Below are 15,758 nucleotides of genomic sequence, written 5' to 3' on the forward strand. Positions count from 1 at the left end.
TTTTGTTTTGTTGTCCCGTGTGTAATGCCACAGGATTTGATTGATATTTTAAAATTAAGCAAATCAGGAATGCAGAGTAAAGAGTTAAGATTCTTACCCTCCAATGCAGGAATTCCGTGTTCTTTCAACCACTGGTCTAATGAGCGAACCGAGCTCCAGTGACTTGGATTCTGCGAATTTTCACCAATTACCAGTGCTGCAGCATGAATTTTGGCAGATTCAAACCACTAAAAAGTAAAATATGAAAATTAAACACACGCACCGACTTCAAAATGAAGGGCCTCTCTCTCATACAGTGCATCCTATTCATATAAATAAGAACTTTACCCCAGTCACTTGGTCCAAAGGGTCAAATATCTAGAAACAGCCACAATACGCAAACTCTCAGCCTTGTTCAAAGGAAACTTCCCCTTCACTTTGCCATACATTTCAGCATGAACAGATAAACAACATGCCAACCTCAATACTGAGAACAATTAAATTGAAGGGCTGTCCATCTCTTCCACTTCCATCAGTTACCAACTATCCACATACTCAGCAGCAATAAGGAGGTCTAAAATGCATTCAATTTCTATAGGCAAGAAATAAGCCTTGCAAATAAACAAAGTGATTAATGTCCCAAACATGAGAAATACTAGAGCCTTCCTAATTTTAGACACGATTACTGGATGCAAGAGAAAAATGCTATGCTTTTACTGAATTAGGTCGAGAAGATACAGTTTTTCTTAGGTCTATATCAGGAATAATTTCCTGGTCAGAGGAAAAACAGACAACTTACTGCCAGGCCAATGCCATTTGTAACTGCATAATCTTGTTGAAAGTTGACCCAGAATAAAGCAGATTACCTATATTCAAGGACACTGGTTTACTTATATAGTACTGCAAACTGATTTGATTATATAGACTAGTTCAAGCATTATCAGTATACACAATAGTTTATTGCATGCTATGTACCTTGCTGAGCCCATGTTCATCTTCTTCATCCTTTGGTATGCCATAGTTCCCGATTAATGGATAGGTAAGGACAAGTATTTGGGACAAATATGATGGATCAGTCAAGGCCTCTGGGTAACCCACCATACCAGTCTGGAAAACTGAAAAGAAAATACATTACTTAAGCCATTTACATTGACAACTGTACATTCGTAAAGTTACAAATACAGCAGTTGGTCTTTAGACGCCATATTTATTGAATAAAGGCCGATAGTTATACTTTCTTAAAAGTATTTTTTCAAATTTTGCTCCAATCCTTCCTTTAATTTGCACAGCCGCCCTGCAACTGGCAACCAATTTGTGTATGAAAACTGAAAACTTCCTGTGACAACTTCTGAATTTTCACTTGTTGTGGAAGGATGTACCTGGCCTGAACTTGATAAACCAACCATGAGAAACTTGCCAGCTGAGCCACAAACAAACATCTTCCGCCATAACACAGTGTGGCAATACATAAAAACATTAACCTGAACTGCCACGGGTCAAATCTCAGCGTATTTTAATCCTCTTCGTTCCAGAGATTTAAGAACTTAATTTATTAACAAAGAGTATTTAATTATTTCAAAAGAAGTTTAAGCATCGTTATGCTGAGCGAGTAAAACATGGCTACCCTATCCTTCCATAGGTTCACAGATATGGCCCAGTAATTCGGGTCCCAACGCGTGAGTACGGACGGAGTACCCACGCGTGGACCCGATGGAAGTGCTGGTTTCTTGCATGCACTACGCATGCGCGGGAAACCGGCATTTCCAAACCTCTGAACCAAAGGGTTCAGAGGTCAAACGCGTGCGCGCAGGAGTCTGCGCGTGCGCGTTGAACTTCCGTCTTTTTTACAGGTTTGCCCGTGCGTGAAGGCCTCAACTTTTTACGAATGAAAAAAGCAGACCTAAGGACTTCATTTTAAAAGGTAAGTGGTCTATTAAAATTAGAACATTTTTTCCACAGGTTTATTATTTTTAAAGACTATTGTTTAAAATAGTTTTTTAAAGTTAATTATAGTTCATTTAAGTAGTGCGATGTTTTTAAAAATTTTATTTCAAGTTTAAGTACTGTTTTGGGCGCCCGGAGTTTTCATGAGTTTGACAGTTCTTACTATCAAACATGAATGAACTCTTGCAACCTCCGATTGGTTGCCCAGTGCTCACGTGATCCCAGCCGGCTCATCGAACTAACTACGGCGCTGGATCACGCAAGCACAGCGCACCGGGAGCTGAACCGGGCCACAGAGAGGAAATGCACGCAGGCCCAGGCTTCAACTGTCGGCGCGCTATGTAAGGGTAGGTCGGGGGCTTGCACCCGCGGGAAGCCCCCGACACCAATTTCTGGCCCATTAGATTTTTACCGGATTATCATCTGGGTTACAATAACCTCCAATCTTGTTAATGCTGAAGGTTCAATAGTTTCCACATCTACAAGCGAGCAGAACTCTCTGACTGTCCATTAGTTTACATTGCATGTATGGTTACAATGTGTAGGCCGTTTAAATGCTGCTTTTTAAATCATTTTTGGCACACCCAAGAGAATTTGTTTTTCAGTCCTTAGAGCCAATCTAGAATATCTGCTTTGCTGCTGTTCAAGCCACAGAGCATACACAGTGTGCATTTTAACAGTGTATGGTTTATTTTAAGCATCCTCCCTGGTTAAACTCTTCAAGAAGTAGTCATTGCACAGGTTGGTTAAACTCTCCAACAAGAATAATAATAAAACCAGATAATACTGGAACTACTCAGCAGGTCAAGCAACATCTGTGGAGAGAAAAACAGAGTTAAACTATCAGGTCAGTGACCTTTCGTCAGAACTGGAAACTAGAATAGTTTGTAAGCAAGTAGAGAGGCAGGGAAGGAAAGAACAAAAGTGAAGGTCTGTGATCGGGTGGAAGGCAGGAGTGACTAAATGGTAAAAGGAATGATGGTGAAAGGCAAAAGGGGGTGGTAATGGGACACGTAAAGAAACAAAAGATGGGTCTAGCCTGCTGAGTATTTCCAGCATTTTCTGTTTTTATTTCAGATTTCCAGCATTCAGATTTCCAGCATCCAGAGTATTTTGCTTTTGTAAGAATAACAACTTGTATTTATATAGCGCCTTTAACATGATGTAATACCCACTGGAAATGTTATGTACGCTAAGAGTGGTTATCAATCTTTAACTTAGACACTGTATTATCATTGTTATAAATCCCTGGGTTAAAGTTGCCCATGTGAAGGTACGGCAAGAACTTTTAAGGACACAATGTGACTAAGAGCAGACTTTCCATAATTCTGCACCAGTATCAACTGTTGCAGACCGTGAGGCTGCGCAGTCTCCAGGCAGAAACCCCAGGAGGAAGGGGTGGAGTCGGGTTTTTCGAGCGGGAAACGGGAGCGACTGGAAGAAAAGAGGGCAGGAGCTCTGAAAAGAGGGCTCAGGAGGCAAATGGCTGCCGCATCCCGTCCCGGGCTTCCAAACTCGGCCGCCGCCCTTCGTATTAGTAGCTCTGCATCCAGAACTCAAAGTGGGATTCAGTGATCGTGAAGAGAATTCAACGAAGGGGTTCGGAGTCGTAAGTCTTGCAGACATTATACATACCATGAGCTCCAACTTAAGCGCGCCAACGAAAGAGTGCACTCGAATTTGGACACAGGGACAGATTCTCCTTTGAATCCCCATGAAGGAGAATGTATGTTTATTATGTCTAGATTCATTCTAATGTATGCAAATGTCTAATTTAGGTCATTGACCCGTAATCTTCTTGTACTGTCTGACGTTAAAACTATAAAGTAAGATAATTAGAATTAAGCCATTGTAGTAGTGATCTCCTTACTGGACTATAGAATACTGTCTACAACAGAGACCACATCTCACATATATCTAGAGAACCGTGAAGGGGTTACAATAGTAAAATGTCCCAAGGCGCTTCACAGGAGCGTTGGCGCAGCTTATTTAAACTGTCCAAGGAGTAGTCTTTGTACATGTTTACTATCTGACGAAAGGTCATTGGCCTGAAACGTTAACTCTGTTCCTCTCTCCACAGATACTGCCTGACCTGCTGAGTATTTCCAGCATTTTGTTTTTATTACTATCTCCTGTTCATTATCATTTTCACCTCCACTTGATTTCCTTGGGGTTTTAATGTTCTTCCTGCCTACCATATTGATTTCCTTAGGGTTTTAGTGTTCTTCCTGCCTACCATATTGCTGTTATAGTATTGGAAGAATTTTCTGGTGTGACGCGTCTTATACCTGCTATGTCCTTTTTCAGTTCTCTTTTGGGACAGCTAACATCTCAATCTGCTTGTGTCTGATCCTGTGCTCAGCACAGCACTTTTCCTGTTCTTCCCCTGCCCCCATCCTTCCCGAATACCCTTGCAAACTGCATTAAATTCCAGGATTAGCCATATATGTCTAACTGGTACAGTTATCACCAATGGCTCTAATTCAACCAATTTATTTTGAATGCTACGAGCAGTCACATATGTAAATTTCACTTGGCCTGTCCCCAAACTTCTGTCTGGTTGCCTGGGTAATGTGATCCTTGTAATACTGCATTCTTGTCCCTGTCCTAATGACTTCCGTAAGATATCACACAACACCAGGTTACAGTCCAACAGCTTTATTTGAAATCACAAGCTTTCGGAGCGCTGCTCCTTCGTCAGGTGACACATGAATCTCCATCAAAGACGGACACCTCAGCACTTCACTCTACCGCAAGCCCACGGACAACCTCACGATGCTTCACTTCTCCAGCTTCCACCCTAACCACGTTAAAGAAGCCATCCCCTATGGACAAGCCCTGCGAATACACAGGATCTGCTCAGACGAGGAGGAACGCGATGGACACCTACAGACACTGAAAGACGCCCTTGTAAGAACGGGATATGACGCTCGACTCGTCGATCGACAGTTCCAACGGGCCACAGCGAAAAATCGCATAGACCTCCTCAGAAGACAAACACTGGACACAACCAACAGAGTACCCTTCGTCGTCCAGTACTTCCCCGGAGCGGAGAAACCACGCCATGGTCTTCGCAGCCTTCAACATGTCATCGATGATGACGAACACATCGCTAAAGCCATCTCCACGCCTCCACTACTCGCTTTCAAACAGCCGCCTAACCTCAAACAGACCATCGTTCGCAGCAAATTACCCAGCTTTCAGGAGAACAGCGACCACGACACCATACAACCCTGCCACAGCAACCTCTGCAAGACATGCCAGATCATCAACACAGATACCATCATCACACGTGAGGACACCACCCACCAGGTACATGGTACATACTCATGTGACTCGGCCAACGTTGTCTACCTCATACATTGCAGGAAAGGATGCCCCGGAGCATGGTACATCGGCGAGACCATGCAGACACTGCGACAACGGATGAACGGACACCGCGCAACAATCACCAGGCAGGAGTGTTCCCTCCCAGTTGGGGAACACTTCAGCAGTCAAGGACATTCAGCCTCCGATCTTCGTGTAAGCATTCTCCAAGGCGGCCTTCGAGACACACGACAATGCAAAATCGTCGAGCAGAAACTGATAGCCAAGTTCCGCACCCATGAGGACGGCCTCAACCGAGATCTTGGGTTCATGTCACGCGACATGTAACCCCACCTGACGCAGGGTCATCCAGACTCGAGTCGACATTGGCTTGTTCTCTCTACACAGATGCGGCCGGACCTGCTGTGATTTCCAGCAAAAAAAGTGTTTTCTGTCTGTTTTTTTGTTTTTCATACAGACCCCAGCATCTGCATGTTCTTTGATGTAATGTTTCCCTGACTGACCTGTTTGGACACCATTCACACCTTTGACTGCTGTGATTATCTCTCTGCTGAGGTGCGATAAATGGCAGTTGGAAAGATTACCTGTAAACATCTGACATTATTCTCTGACTATATAAGCTGTGTCTTTATGCATTTCTCCACTTCACCTGACGAAGGAGCAGCGCTCCGAAAGCTTGTGATTTCAAATAAAGCTGTTGGACTATAACCTGGTGTTGTGTGATTTCTTACATTTGTCCACCCCAGTCCAACTCCGGCATCTCCACACCCTGATGACTTCCATTATTCTATTCTTATTATACAGTCAGAACCCGACCCTGGTAACCACTGTTTTCACCCCCTTCCCCATCTAGTGATAATGGTGCCCAGTGGCTATTTTTAGATTCCCCACCAGCCTCTTATTGCCTGCTCTACTGCAACTCTAATAACATCTTGAAACGGTGGATACAGTAATAACATCTTAATTTATAAACGTTCACGTCCCGGTATCCTTTTTTTAATACTGCTAAGAATTCTGTGTTTTTTTCTTGGAGGAGATCAGATATCATCAACTTTCCCCTTCCATCTTTTGACTCAATGAACAGGCACAGAACGCAGTGAAAATCTACCCCTCTAACTTTGGGAATTTGCAGCTCGGATACATCCGCGGCAGTCTGTTGGCGAGTCTGTCGTTCAGAGAAGAAACAATTTCTGCTTCAGTCATCTCTCGGCAGATGCCATCCTCAGTCCACACAGCAGCGGCGGGTTGGTCGCGGCACAGCTTTTTATAAACAAGGTTGTATCTCACTTTCCAGCGGCGCAGGAATCCATTCGATGCTTCAAAATCTTTCCACGCTGATTTCTTTGCTTTAGCTTTCAACAGGCAGTCGTCAACTGGGATTTCTGATTAAACCACGTTAGCAGCGCTTCATCAACATCAGACAAATTACTTTCATGCTTCAATTTCCCATCCCTATTCTCATTTCTTCCCCAGTGCTTCAAGACGTTTGCTTTTCTTTTCAAAATTCTAGAAACCAGAGATTCAGAAATGCCACGCTTCTGTGCAACTAACTTTTGAATCCTCAATTCAAAAAAATGTTTCCCCTACATTGCAACAGTGACTACACTTCAAAAGGTTGGCTATAAAATACTTTGGGATGTCCCTAGGTTGGAGAAAAAAAACTGTATTAATGCAAGGTCTTCCTCTTTTTTTCCAATTCCTTCAAACTGTGCCAAACTTCCACGTGCTCGTGCAGCGACAAGTCACGGCGCTTTTGCTTGTTTAGCCACCTGGAAAATTGATTTCCATTTCTCCTTCACCCACACAACACTAACAAACAGGTGAAAACCAAGTTTTTAGGCACATTGACCACCGAACCCATCGGATTGAGAGGTGAAAGCCTCGGGTTCAAAAGGTGACAAGTCTTGTTATAGCTGGATTTCTGAGCGCCATAGTTGCATATAAGCGGGAATTCCAATAAATCAAATTGCAATAAAACAAACTTTTCACAACTGGAAATACAGGAAACTTTGTGCTATCCGGCACCGACAGGACCGAGCTGTTGCCGTCCCATCAAAACTGCCGGATAAACCAGCGCTAATGTTGAAACATATGGAGATTTTGAGCTCCGTATCTGGCAACAAACCCTGTTGCTTAGCAACAGCTTCTAAACAGTCGGCCGTACCTTGCAAGCGTCTCTGTAGCTTAGCAACAGCTTCAGCGAGACCTTGCAGAGCCTGACTGGTGGAAAAAAAAGCAACGAAAAGAAAAAAAAACTAACGAAACGGCTCCTGATTTTTGCCGGTGGCTCGAGCATTCCGTACAGTTAACCTCCGGATAAACCAAGTTTCCTGTATTTGGGGGGGGGGGGGGGGGGGGGGGGGGGGGGAGGGAACGAGGGGAAAAAACGGGACTTTAGAAATGGTTGCGCTAAAACTGGAAATACAACTGAGCGAGTTGAAAATAAACAGGTATGACTGTAGTTGACAAGCTATTCTTTTCCTATTTAGCAGACAATCAACAATGGAGAATGCAAATTGGAACCTGCTTCCTGTATACAAGATCACAATGTACTTCAGTAGTTCCGCTCCAGGTATTATGGAACATTCTCTCACCACCTCTCTCGACCCCTTTAGTCTCTAAATTGTCAGACTGCTTCTCTGACATCCAGTACTGGAAGGGCAGAGATTTCCTCCCAAATAAATATTGGGAAGACTGAAGCCATTGTTTTCGGTCTCCACCACAAACTCCGTTCCCAAGCCACCAACTCCATCCCTCTCCCTAGCAACTGTCTGAGGCTGAACCACACTGTTCGCAACCTTGGTGTTATATTTGACCCGAGATGGGCTTCCAACCACATATCCGTGCCATCACTAAGACTGCCTATTTCCACTTCTGTAACATCACCCGACTCCATCCCTGCCTCAGCTCATCTGCAGCTGAAACCCTCATCCATGCCTTTGTTACCTCTAGACTTGACTGTTCCAATGTACTCTTGGCCTGCTTCCCACATTTTACCCTCCATAAACTTGAGGCGATCCAAAACTCTGCTGCCCGTGTCCTAACTTGCATCAAGTCCCGTTCACCCATCACCCATGCTTGCTGACCTACACTGGCTCCTGATTAAGCAACGCCTCAATTTTTAAATTCTCATGCTCGTTTACAAATCGCTCCATGGCCTCATCCCTCCCCATCTCTGTAACCTCCTCTATCCCATCTGCACTCCTCCAATTCTGGCCTTTTGAGCATCCTCGATTTTAAATCGCTCCACCATTGGTGGCAGTGGCTTCACTTGCCAAGGCCCTAAGATCTGGAAATCGCTCCCTATGTCTCTCCACTTCTCTTCCCTGCTTTAAGACACTCCTTAAAAGCTTTCATCTGCCCCACTAGCTCCTTATGTGGCTCAGTGTCAAATTTTGTTTGATAATGCTCCTGTGAAAAGACTTGGGGAGTTTTACTACGCTAAAGGTGCTATATAAATACAAGTTGTTGGTGGTGTTCTCCATTACCACTTATCCGCAGTAATCAATATTACGAAAATTACTCGTCCCGATAGCCGTTCAATTAAACAGTTACGGTAGCCAATGCTGTATTTTATCATCCAACGCCAGAACCCAGACTCTCTTTGCTAACTCAAATTAATTATACTACTTTTAAGATTTCTGCTTGACTTTGAAATTTATGGAAACCCTGCTTCCAATTATTTGACGCTAGTTTACTTAGCCAACTAAAAATGTGTGGTAGCAACATTCTAACAGTATTGCACCTGAAAGTGGCACTTAATGAGCATAGTTACAGGACAATGTTATGTGATGGGGCCACCTAAACCAAAAATTGCTAACGGTTGTAACCATGCAACTGGGGACAAAATTGGTAACAAAAACTTTGTTTAAAAAAAAAGATTTCAAATGGGCAGGTGTAGAAGATTGAGACCGGGCTATATTATAGTTACCCGCATAACTCATTTATGCCCAAAATTCTGCAATCTTTTAAGCCGTATAATTGGTTTGCATCCAGGTTAAGCATCTCACTGGGCCCAAATGCAAAGCAAAACCAAGCCCTAGACTGCAAATGTTGTTTGGTCTTTTGCCCATCATGAGCATCGCAACTGATCCCAGTCCTCATCTTTACATGAAGTCCACATGTGCACCTCACAGGACCAGACAGCGAACAGGAACCCTGGATGGTGTCTCCGTTAACTAGTCCAGGGAACTGATACCAAGGGTAGTGGTCCTACTACCTCCCCACCCGAGATTACCTAAATCAGCAGAGACTAGAAAAAAAACTTGAGATCTTCTTGGTGTACGTGCCACAGAGCGTCGGCGGGAAACTCGAGCGGCAGAGCGGGGCTATAAAACACTCCAGAGACCAGGTAAGGCCTCACAGCGTCGGCGGGAATTCAGCAGCGGCAGCGGGGCTATAAAAGGCTCCAGAGACCAGGTAAGGCCTCACAGCGTCGGCGGGAATTCAGCAGCGGCAGCGGGGCTATAAAAGGCTCCAGAGACCAGGTAAGGCCTCACAGCGTCGGCGGGAATTCAGCAGCGGCAGCGGGGCTATAAAAGGCTCCAGAGACCAGTAAGGCGTACCAGTCTCCGAACTCGGAACTCAGAGGGAAGGAGAGAGGTAAAAAATAATCGAAGTGTGACGTCACCAGAAAGCAGGTAAGTGATTGGCTGGTGAGTATTTCTCTCTTTTTAAACTTAAATTCTGTGGTTTATAGTTTCTAAGGTGTGATATTCATCATCTAGAATCGGGGCAGAGGGTATTTAAAAATATTAATAAATTTAATTAATTACATAGAATGGGAGAGCAGGTGATGTGTTGCTGCTGCAATATGTGGGAGCTGGTGGACACCATTGATGCTCACGGTGATCACATTTGCAGTAAGTGCTGGCTGCTCGAGGAATTCCGGCTCCGTGTTGAAGAGCTGGAGTCCGAGCTTCAAACACAGACACATCAGGGAGGGGGAGAGTTACCTGGACTCTGTATCAGGAGGTAGTCACACCAATTAGATTAATTAATTCAGATGTAGTCCGTGGCCAGGGACAGGATGGTGCGACTAGAAGTGAGGCAGGTACGGGGATCCAGGAGGTAGTGTTGGAGGAGCCGCAGCCCTTGCTCTTGTCCAACAGGTTTGAGGCTCTTACTCCCTGTGAGGATGGGAACGGGGACTGCGGGGAGGATGAACAACCTGGCCACAGCACCGTAGAGCGGGGGGCCATTCAAGTGGGGGGAATTAAAAGAAATGTTGTAGTGGTAGGGGATAGTATCGTTAGGGGGATAGACAGGGTTCTTTGCAGTCGAGGTGAGAGTCCCGAAGGCTGTGTTGCCTGCCCGGTGCCAGGGTTAAGGACATCTCCTCTGGGCTGGAGAGGGGAGGGGGAGGGGGAGGATCCAGTTGTCGTGGTCCATGTTGGTACCAATGACATAGATAGGACAAGGAAAGAGGTTCTGCTGAGGGAGTTTGAGCAGCTAGGGGCCAAATTAAAAAGCAAAAACACAAGGGTAATAATCTCTGGATTACAACCTGAGCCACGTGCAAATTTGCCTAGGGTAAATAAAATTAGAGTGTTAAATGTGTGGCTCAAAGACTGGTATGGGAGAAATGGGTTTTGCTTCTTGGGACACTGGCATCAGTACTGGGACAGGAGAGAGCTGTTCCGCTGGGACGGACTTCACTTGGCCAGTGCTGGGACTAGAGTCCTGGCAAATTGAGTAACTAGGGCTGTAGAGAGGGCTTTAAACTAATTAGTTGGGGGGGAGGTTTTAAGAGAGCGAAAAATAAAAATGACAGCAGAGAAGGCAATAGAGCAAGGTAGCAGTGGGAGAATTAAAAACCAAAGCGTGTCAGGAAGGGACAGAATGTATAATGATAAAAGGTAAAGTAGTAAAAGGGGTAAAAGCAGGAATAAATTGTCAGAAAACATATTTGAAAGTTCTTTATCTGAATGCACGCAGCATTCTTAACAAAATAGACGAGTTGACGGTACAAATAACTACACATGGGTATGATCTGGTGGCCATTACGGAAACATGGCTGCAAGATGATTATGACTGGGAACTGAACAGACAAGGGTATTTGACAATTAGGAAGGACAGACAGGAAGGAAAGGGAGGTGGGGTAGCTATGTTAATCAAGGATGGAATCACTGCAATAGTCAGAAATGATATTGGGTCAAAGGATCAGGATAGTGAAACAGTTTGGGTGGAGATAAGGAATAATAAGGGGAAAAAGTCACTAGTGGGCATAGTCTATAGGCCTCCTAACAGTTGCAACTCTTGTTGGTCGGAGTATAAATCAGGAAATAGTTGGGGCTTGTAATAAAGGAAACAGCTATAATCATGGGGGATTTTAACTTTCATATTGACTGGACTAATCAAATTGGGCATGGCAGCCTTGAGGAAGAGTTCATAGAGTGTATTAGGGATGGGTTCCTTGAGCAGTATGTAACTGAACCAACCAGAGGGCAGGCAATCTTAGATCTGGTCCTGTGTAATGAGACAGGATTAATAAAAAATGTCCTAGTAAAGGATCCCCTTGGAATGAGCGACCATAATATGGTTGAATTCCAAATTCAGTTTGAGGGTGAGAGAGTTGGATCTCAAACCAGCGTACTGAGCTTAAATAAAGGAGACTATGAAGGTATGAGAGTAGAATTGACTAAAGTGGACTGGGAAAACAGATTGAAGTGTAAGACGGTACAAGAGCAGTGGTCTACATTCAAGGAGATATTTCACATCTTTCAAGATAAATATATTCCACTGAGAAAAAAGGGGAGTAAAAGAAAAGACAGCCATCCGTGGCTTAGTAAAGTAATAAAGGATAGTATCCGACTGAAAGCAAGGGCATATAAAGTAGCCAAATCTAGTGGGAGGGTAGAGGATTGGGAAGCATTTAAAAGCCAGCAAACAATAACTAAAAGATTAATTAAGAAAGGGAAGATAGATTATGAAAGTAAACTAGCAAAAAATATAAAAACAGATAGCAAGAGTTTCTACAGCTATATAAAAAGAAAAAGGGTGGCTAAAGTGAACATTGGTTCCTTAGAGGATGAGACCAGGAAACTTGCGGTGGGAAACATGGAGATGGCAAAGACGCTGAACAAATATTTTGTATCAGTCTTTACAGTAGAGGACACTAAAAATATCCCAACACTGGACAAACAGGGGGCAATGGAGGGGGGGAAAGAGCTAAACATGATTAAAATCACTAAGGAGATGGTACTCGGTAAAATAATGGGACTTAAGGCGGATAAATCCCCCGGACCTGATGGCCTACATCCTAGGGTCTTGAGAGAAGTGGAGGTAGGGATTGTGGATGCATTGGCGATTATTTTCCAAAACTCCATGGACTCAGGAAAGGTCCCGGCAGATTGGAAAACTGCTAATGTAACACCCTTATTTAAGAAGGGAAGTAGACAAAAAGCTGGAAACTACCAGTTAGCCTAACATCTGTGGTTGGCAAAATGTTGGAGACCATTATTAAGGAAACAGTAACAGAGCATTTGGATAAACATAATTTAATAGGACAGAGTCAGCATGGTTTTATGAAGGGGAAGTCATGTTTGACAAATTTGCTCGAATTCTTTGAGGACGTAACATACAGGGTGGATAAAGGGGAACCAGTGGATGTAGTGTATTTGGACTTCCAAAAGGCATTTGACAAGGTTCCACACAAAAGATTACTGATCAAGATAAAAAAATCACAGGATTGGGGGTAATATACTGGCATGGGTGGAAGATTGGCTATCTAACAGAAATCAAAGAGTTGGGATAAATGGTTCGTTCTCGAGCTGGCAATCAGTAACTAGTGGTGTTCCACAGGGGTCAGTGCTGGGACCCCAACTCTTTACAATCTATATTAATGATTTGGAGGAAGGGACCGAGTGCAACATATTTGCCGACGATACAAAGATGGAGGGAAAGCAGTGAGTGAGGACATAAAAAACCTGCAAAAGGACATAGACAGGCTAAGTGAGTGGGCAGAGATTTGGCAGATGGAATATAATATTGGAAAGTGTGAGGTTATGCACTTTGGCAGAAAAAAATCAAAGAGCAAGTTATTATCTAAATAAATGGAGAGAAACTGCAAAGTGCTACAGTACAAAGGGATCTGGGGGTCCTGGTGCATGAAACACAAAGTTAGTATGCAGGTGCAGCAGGTGATCAGGAAGGCCAATGGAATCTTGGCTTTTATTGCAAGGGGGATGGAGTATAAAAACAGGGAAGTCTTGCTGCAGTTATACAGGGTATTGGTGAGGCCACACCTGGAATACTGCGTGCAGTTTTGGTTTCCATATTTAAGAAAAGATATACATGCTCTCGAGGTGGTTCAGAGAAGGTTCGCTCGGTTGATTCTAGAGATGAGGGGGTTGACGTATGAGGAAAGGTTGAGTAGGTTGAGACTCTACTCATTGGAGTTCAGAAGAATGAGAGGCGATCTTATCAAAACATATAAGATTGTGAGGGGGCTTGATCGGGTGGATGCGGTGAGGATGTTTCCACTGATGGGCGAGACTAGAACTAGGGGGCATAATCTTAGAATAAGGGGCTGCCCTTTCAAAACTGAGATGAGGAGAAACTTCTTCACTCAGAGGGTAGTAAATCTATGGAATTTGCTACCCCAGAGAGCTGTGGAAGCTGCAACATTAAATAAATTTAAAACGGAGATAGAGAGTTTCCTAGCAGATAAGGGAATTAGGGGTTACGGGGAGAGGGCAGGGAAGTGGACGCGAGTCTAGATTCGGATCAGCCATAATCCTATTGAATGGCGGAGCAGGCCCGAGGGGCCGTATGGCCTACTCCTGCTCCTACTTCTTATGTTAGTTCCACACAGGCAATATGCTTAACAGTCATTACGGCAGCAAACAATTTTTTGCTGAAATTTAGTATATCATACACAGCCTTTTAAGAATAGATCAAGTTTGGATATCTATTCTTTCAACAAACAGGTTTCTGTGGTACCCAAAATAGGACACTGCAGTTTTTGCAAGAACAAATTCCCTTGGTCTATTTAAATATATTAACAGAGATCAACATTAGATTCCCCTAACAGAACACTTCAGTATTCAAAAAATAAACTTTCACTGTATAAAACATAATAAAGCAAATGATAATATATGGCATGATACGCAAATATCAATTTGCAAGTGTAAATACATGATTTAGCTTAATTCACCACTACTGACGTTTTGAATATTTAACAAAAATATATACATGCAAACATACACTTTATTTTTTAAAAAGGCTTTGATACATACACAGGAATTCACAGGCTTCCATTCACCATTTTAATGCAGAAAGTTCGATGCATGTTTACAACAAGAGTAAGCTATCATGTGCATGTTTGCAGCAAGGGTAACCAAACGTGTTAACATGTTTGTTTGTCCTGTTCCGGGTCTTGCGGGTTTGCAAAGAAATGTGCTTCGCATTATTACCTCACTGGTGGATAAATAATTGATGCCTGTTGTATCAGCAACTTGAGATATATGCAAACTAATGAGATCATGGATTTGAACTTCATATATGTTGTCCCCCGACACCATGGCGCTCATCTGCACAATCCACGATGATACAAACACATGGACATCCCTAAAACACTGCAACCAAAATATCAAAAAATCGATGGGCCCCACATAATAAATCACAATTTAAAGATTCAAAACCTTTATAAAGCTAAACTGCGACCTAAAATCCCACGTGTTCGTCGTTTGATCTGTTGCGGTGTGAAGCGTTTCTACAATGTTGACTTAAGTCCTCCACGCTGGCATCGTTAGAAAGTTTTATCTCGTGGAAGAACTGCGGTATTACACATATACAAGGATCGACACCGAGTAAACTTACCCACTTCGCCAGAGACGGTGGCACTTGCGCCGAAGAGTCTGCCTTTGAAAGAAAAGCCGTCTTCCAAGAAAAGCGTAGCCATTTCCTCAGGTACAACTCTCCCCGGCATCTTATCTGCTACAGCGCGTCCCTTGTTCCCTTCCCAGTGCCTCACTGACTGTAACTCGCACGGGGCCTAACACGTGAGCCCCACGGCCGGCACAAACTGCAACACAAGCTTCTGTCCGGACAAAGGGGAGATTCCACCCGGCTGTCAATCAAAGCAAGGGCGGTCCCTCTGATCGTCCGCTCTTTATTGCAATGGACCCGGACAACCCGTGAAGATAGGCTGAGGAAAATGTACAGAATGCGCTCCTGTTCATCCACGCCGACGACAGGTACAGCTCCACTCATACAGGCTTGCACATGCCGCTGAACGAAGGAAGTGACGTACCTAACTTTAGTCCCAGCGATGGAGACGGTGAACATGTGCGCAGGACATGATCACGGCAAAACGGAGTTAAATAAAATGGGGTATAATAGTATTGTTTGCATGCAAACTAAGGGAGGGGTTAACATTTCGGTGAGGTTTAATTTGTCTGAGGAAGGTGTAGGCGAAGTCTGGCGGTATTTTATACAGTATAACTCAATTCATGGTTATCAGGCTCAACGTTAAGGAGGCTTGGCCGGTAGTGAGAGACTTAACG

The 15,758-nt window shown here is 43.9% G+C and overlaps 1 protein-coding gene and 1 long non-coding RNA gene across 4 annotated transcripts in view; one reads left to right on the forward strand and one right to left on the reverse strand.

Annotated features, from left to right (window-relative positions):
* Window positions 1–15,183, reverse strand: part of cad (carbamoyl-phosphate synthetase 2, aspartate transcarbamylase, and dihydroorotase) — a 112,927-nt gene extending 97,744 nt beyond the window's left edge. For all 3 annotated transcript variants that reach the window (XR_015079524.1, XM_085996984.1, XM_085996983.1), the window contains exons 1-3: window positions 15,073–15,183; window positions 955–1,094; window positions 98–227 (exon numbers count right to left, since the gene is read on the reverse strand). Coding sequence is in view for 2 of the 3 variants with exons in the window: in XM_085996984.1 (XP_085853110.1) it covers window positions 98–227; window positions 955–1,094; window positions 15,073–15,181 (379 nt within the window). In the remaining variant the exon portion in view is untranslated. The remainder of the gene's footprint in view (window positions 1–97; window positions 228–954; window positions 1,095–15,072) is intronic.
* A 175-nt stretch (window positions 15,184–15,358) lies between these two features.
* Window positions 15,359–15,758, forward strand: part of LOC147112584 (uncharacterized) — a 48,313-nt gene continuing 47,913 nt past the window's right edge. The window contains exon 1 of the long non-coding RNA XR_015079525.1: window positions 15,359–15,449. This is a non-coding gene — a long non-coding RNA (uncharacterized LOC147112584). The remainder of the gene's footprint in view (window positions 15,450–15,758) is intronic.

The sequence above is a fragment of the Somniosus microcephalus genome, chromosome 9, assembly GCF_052327205.1.
Source record: "Somniosus microcephalus isolate GS21.2 chromosome 9, FLI_Smic_1.0, whole genome shotgun sequence".
NCBI classification, from domain to species: domain Eukaryota; kingdom Metazoa; phylum Chordata; class Chondrichthyes; order Squaliformes; family Somniosidae; genus Somniosus; species Somniosus microcephalus.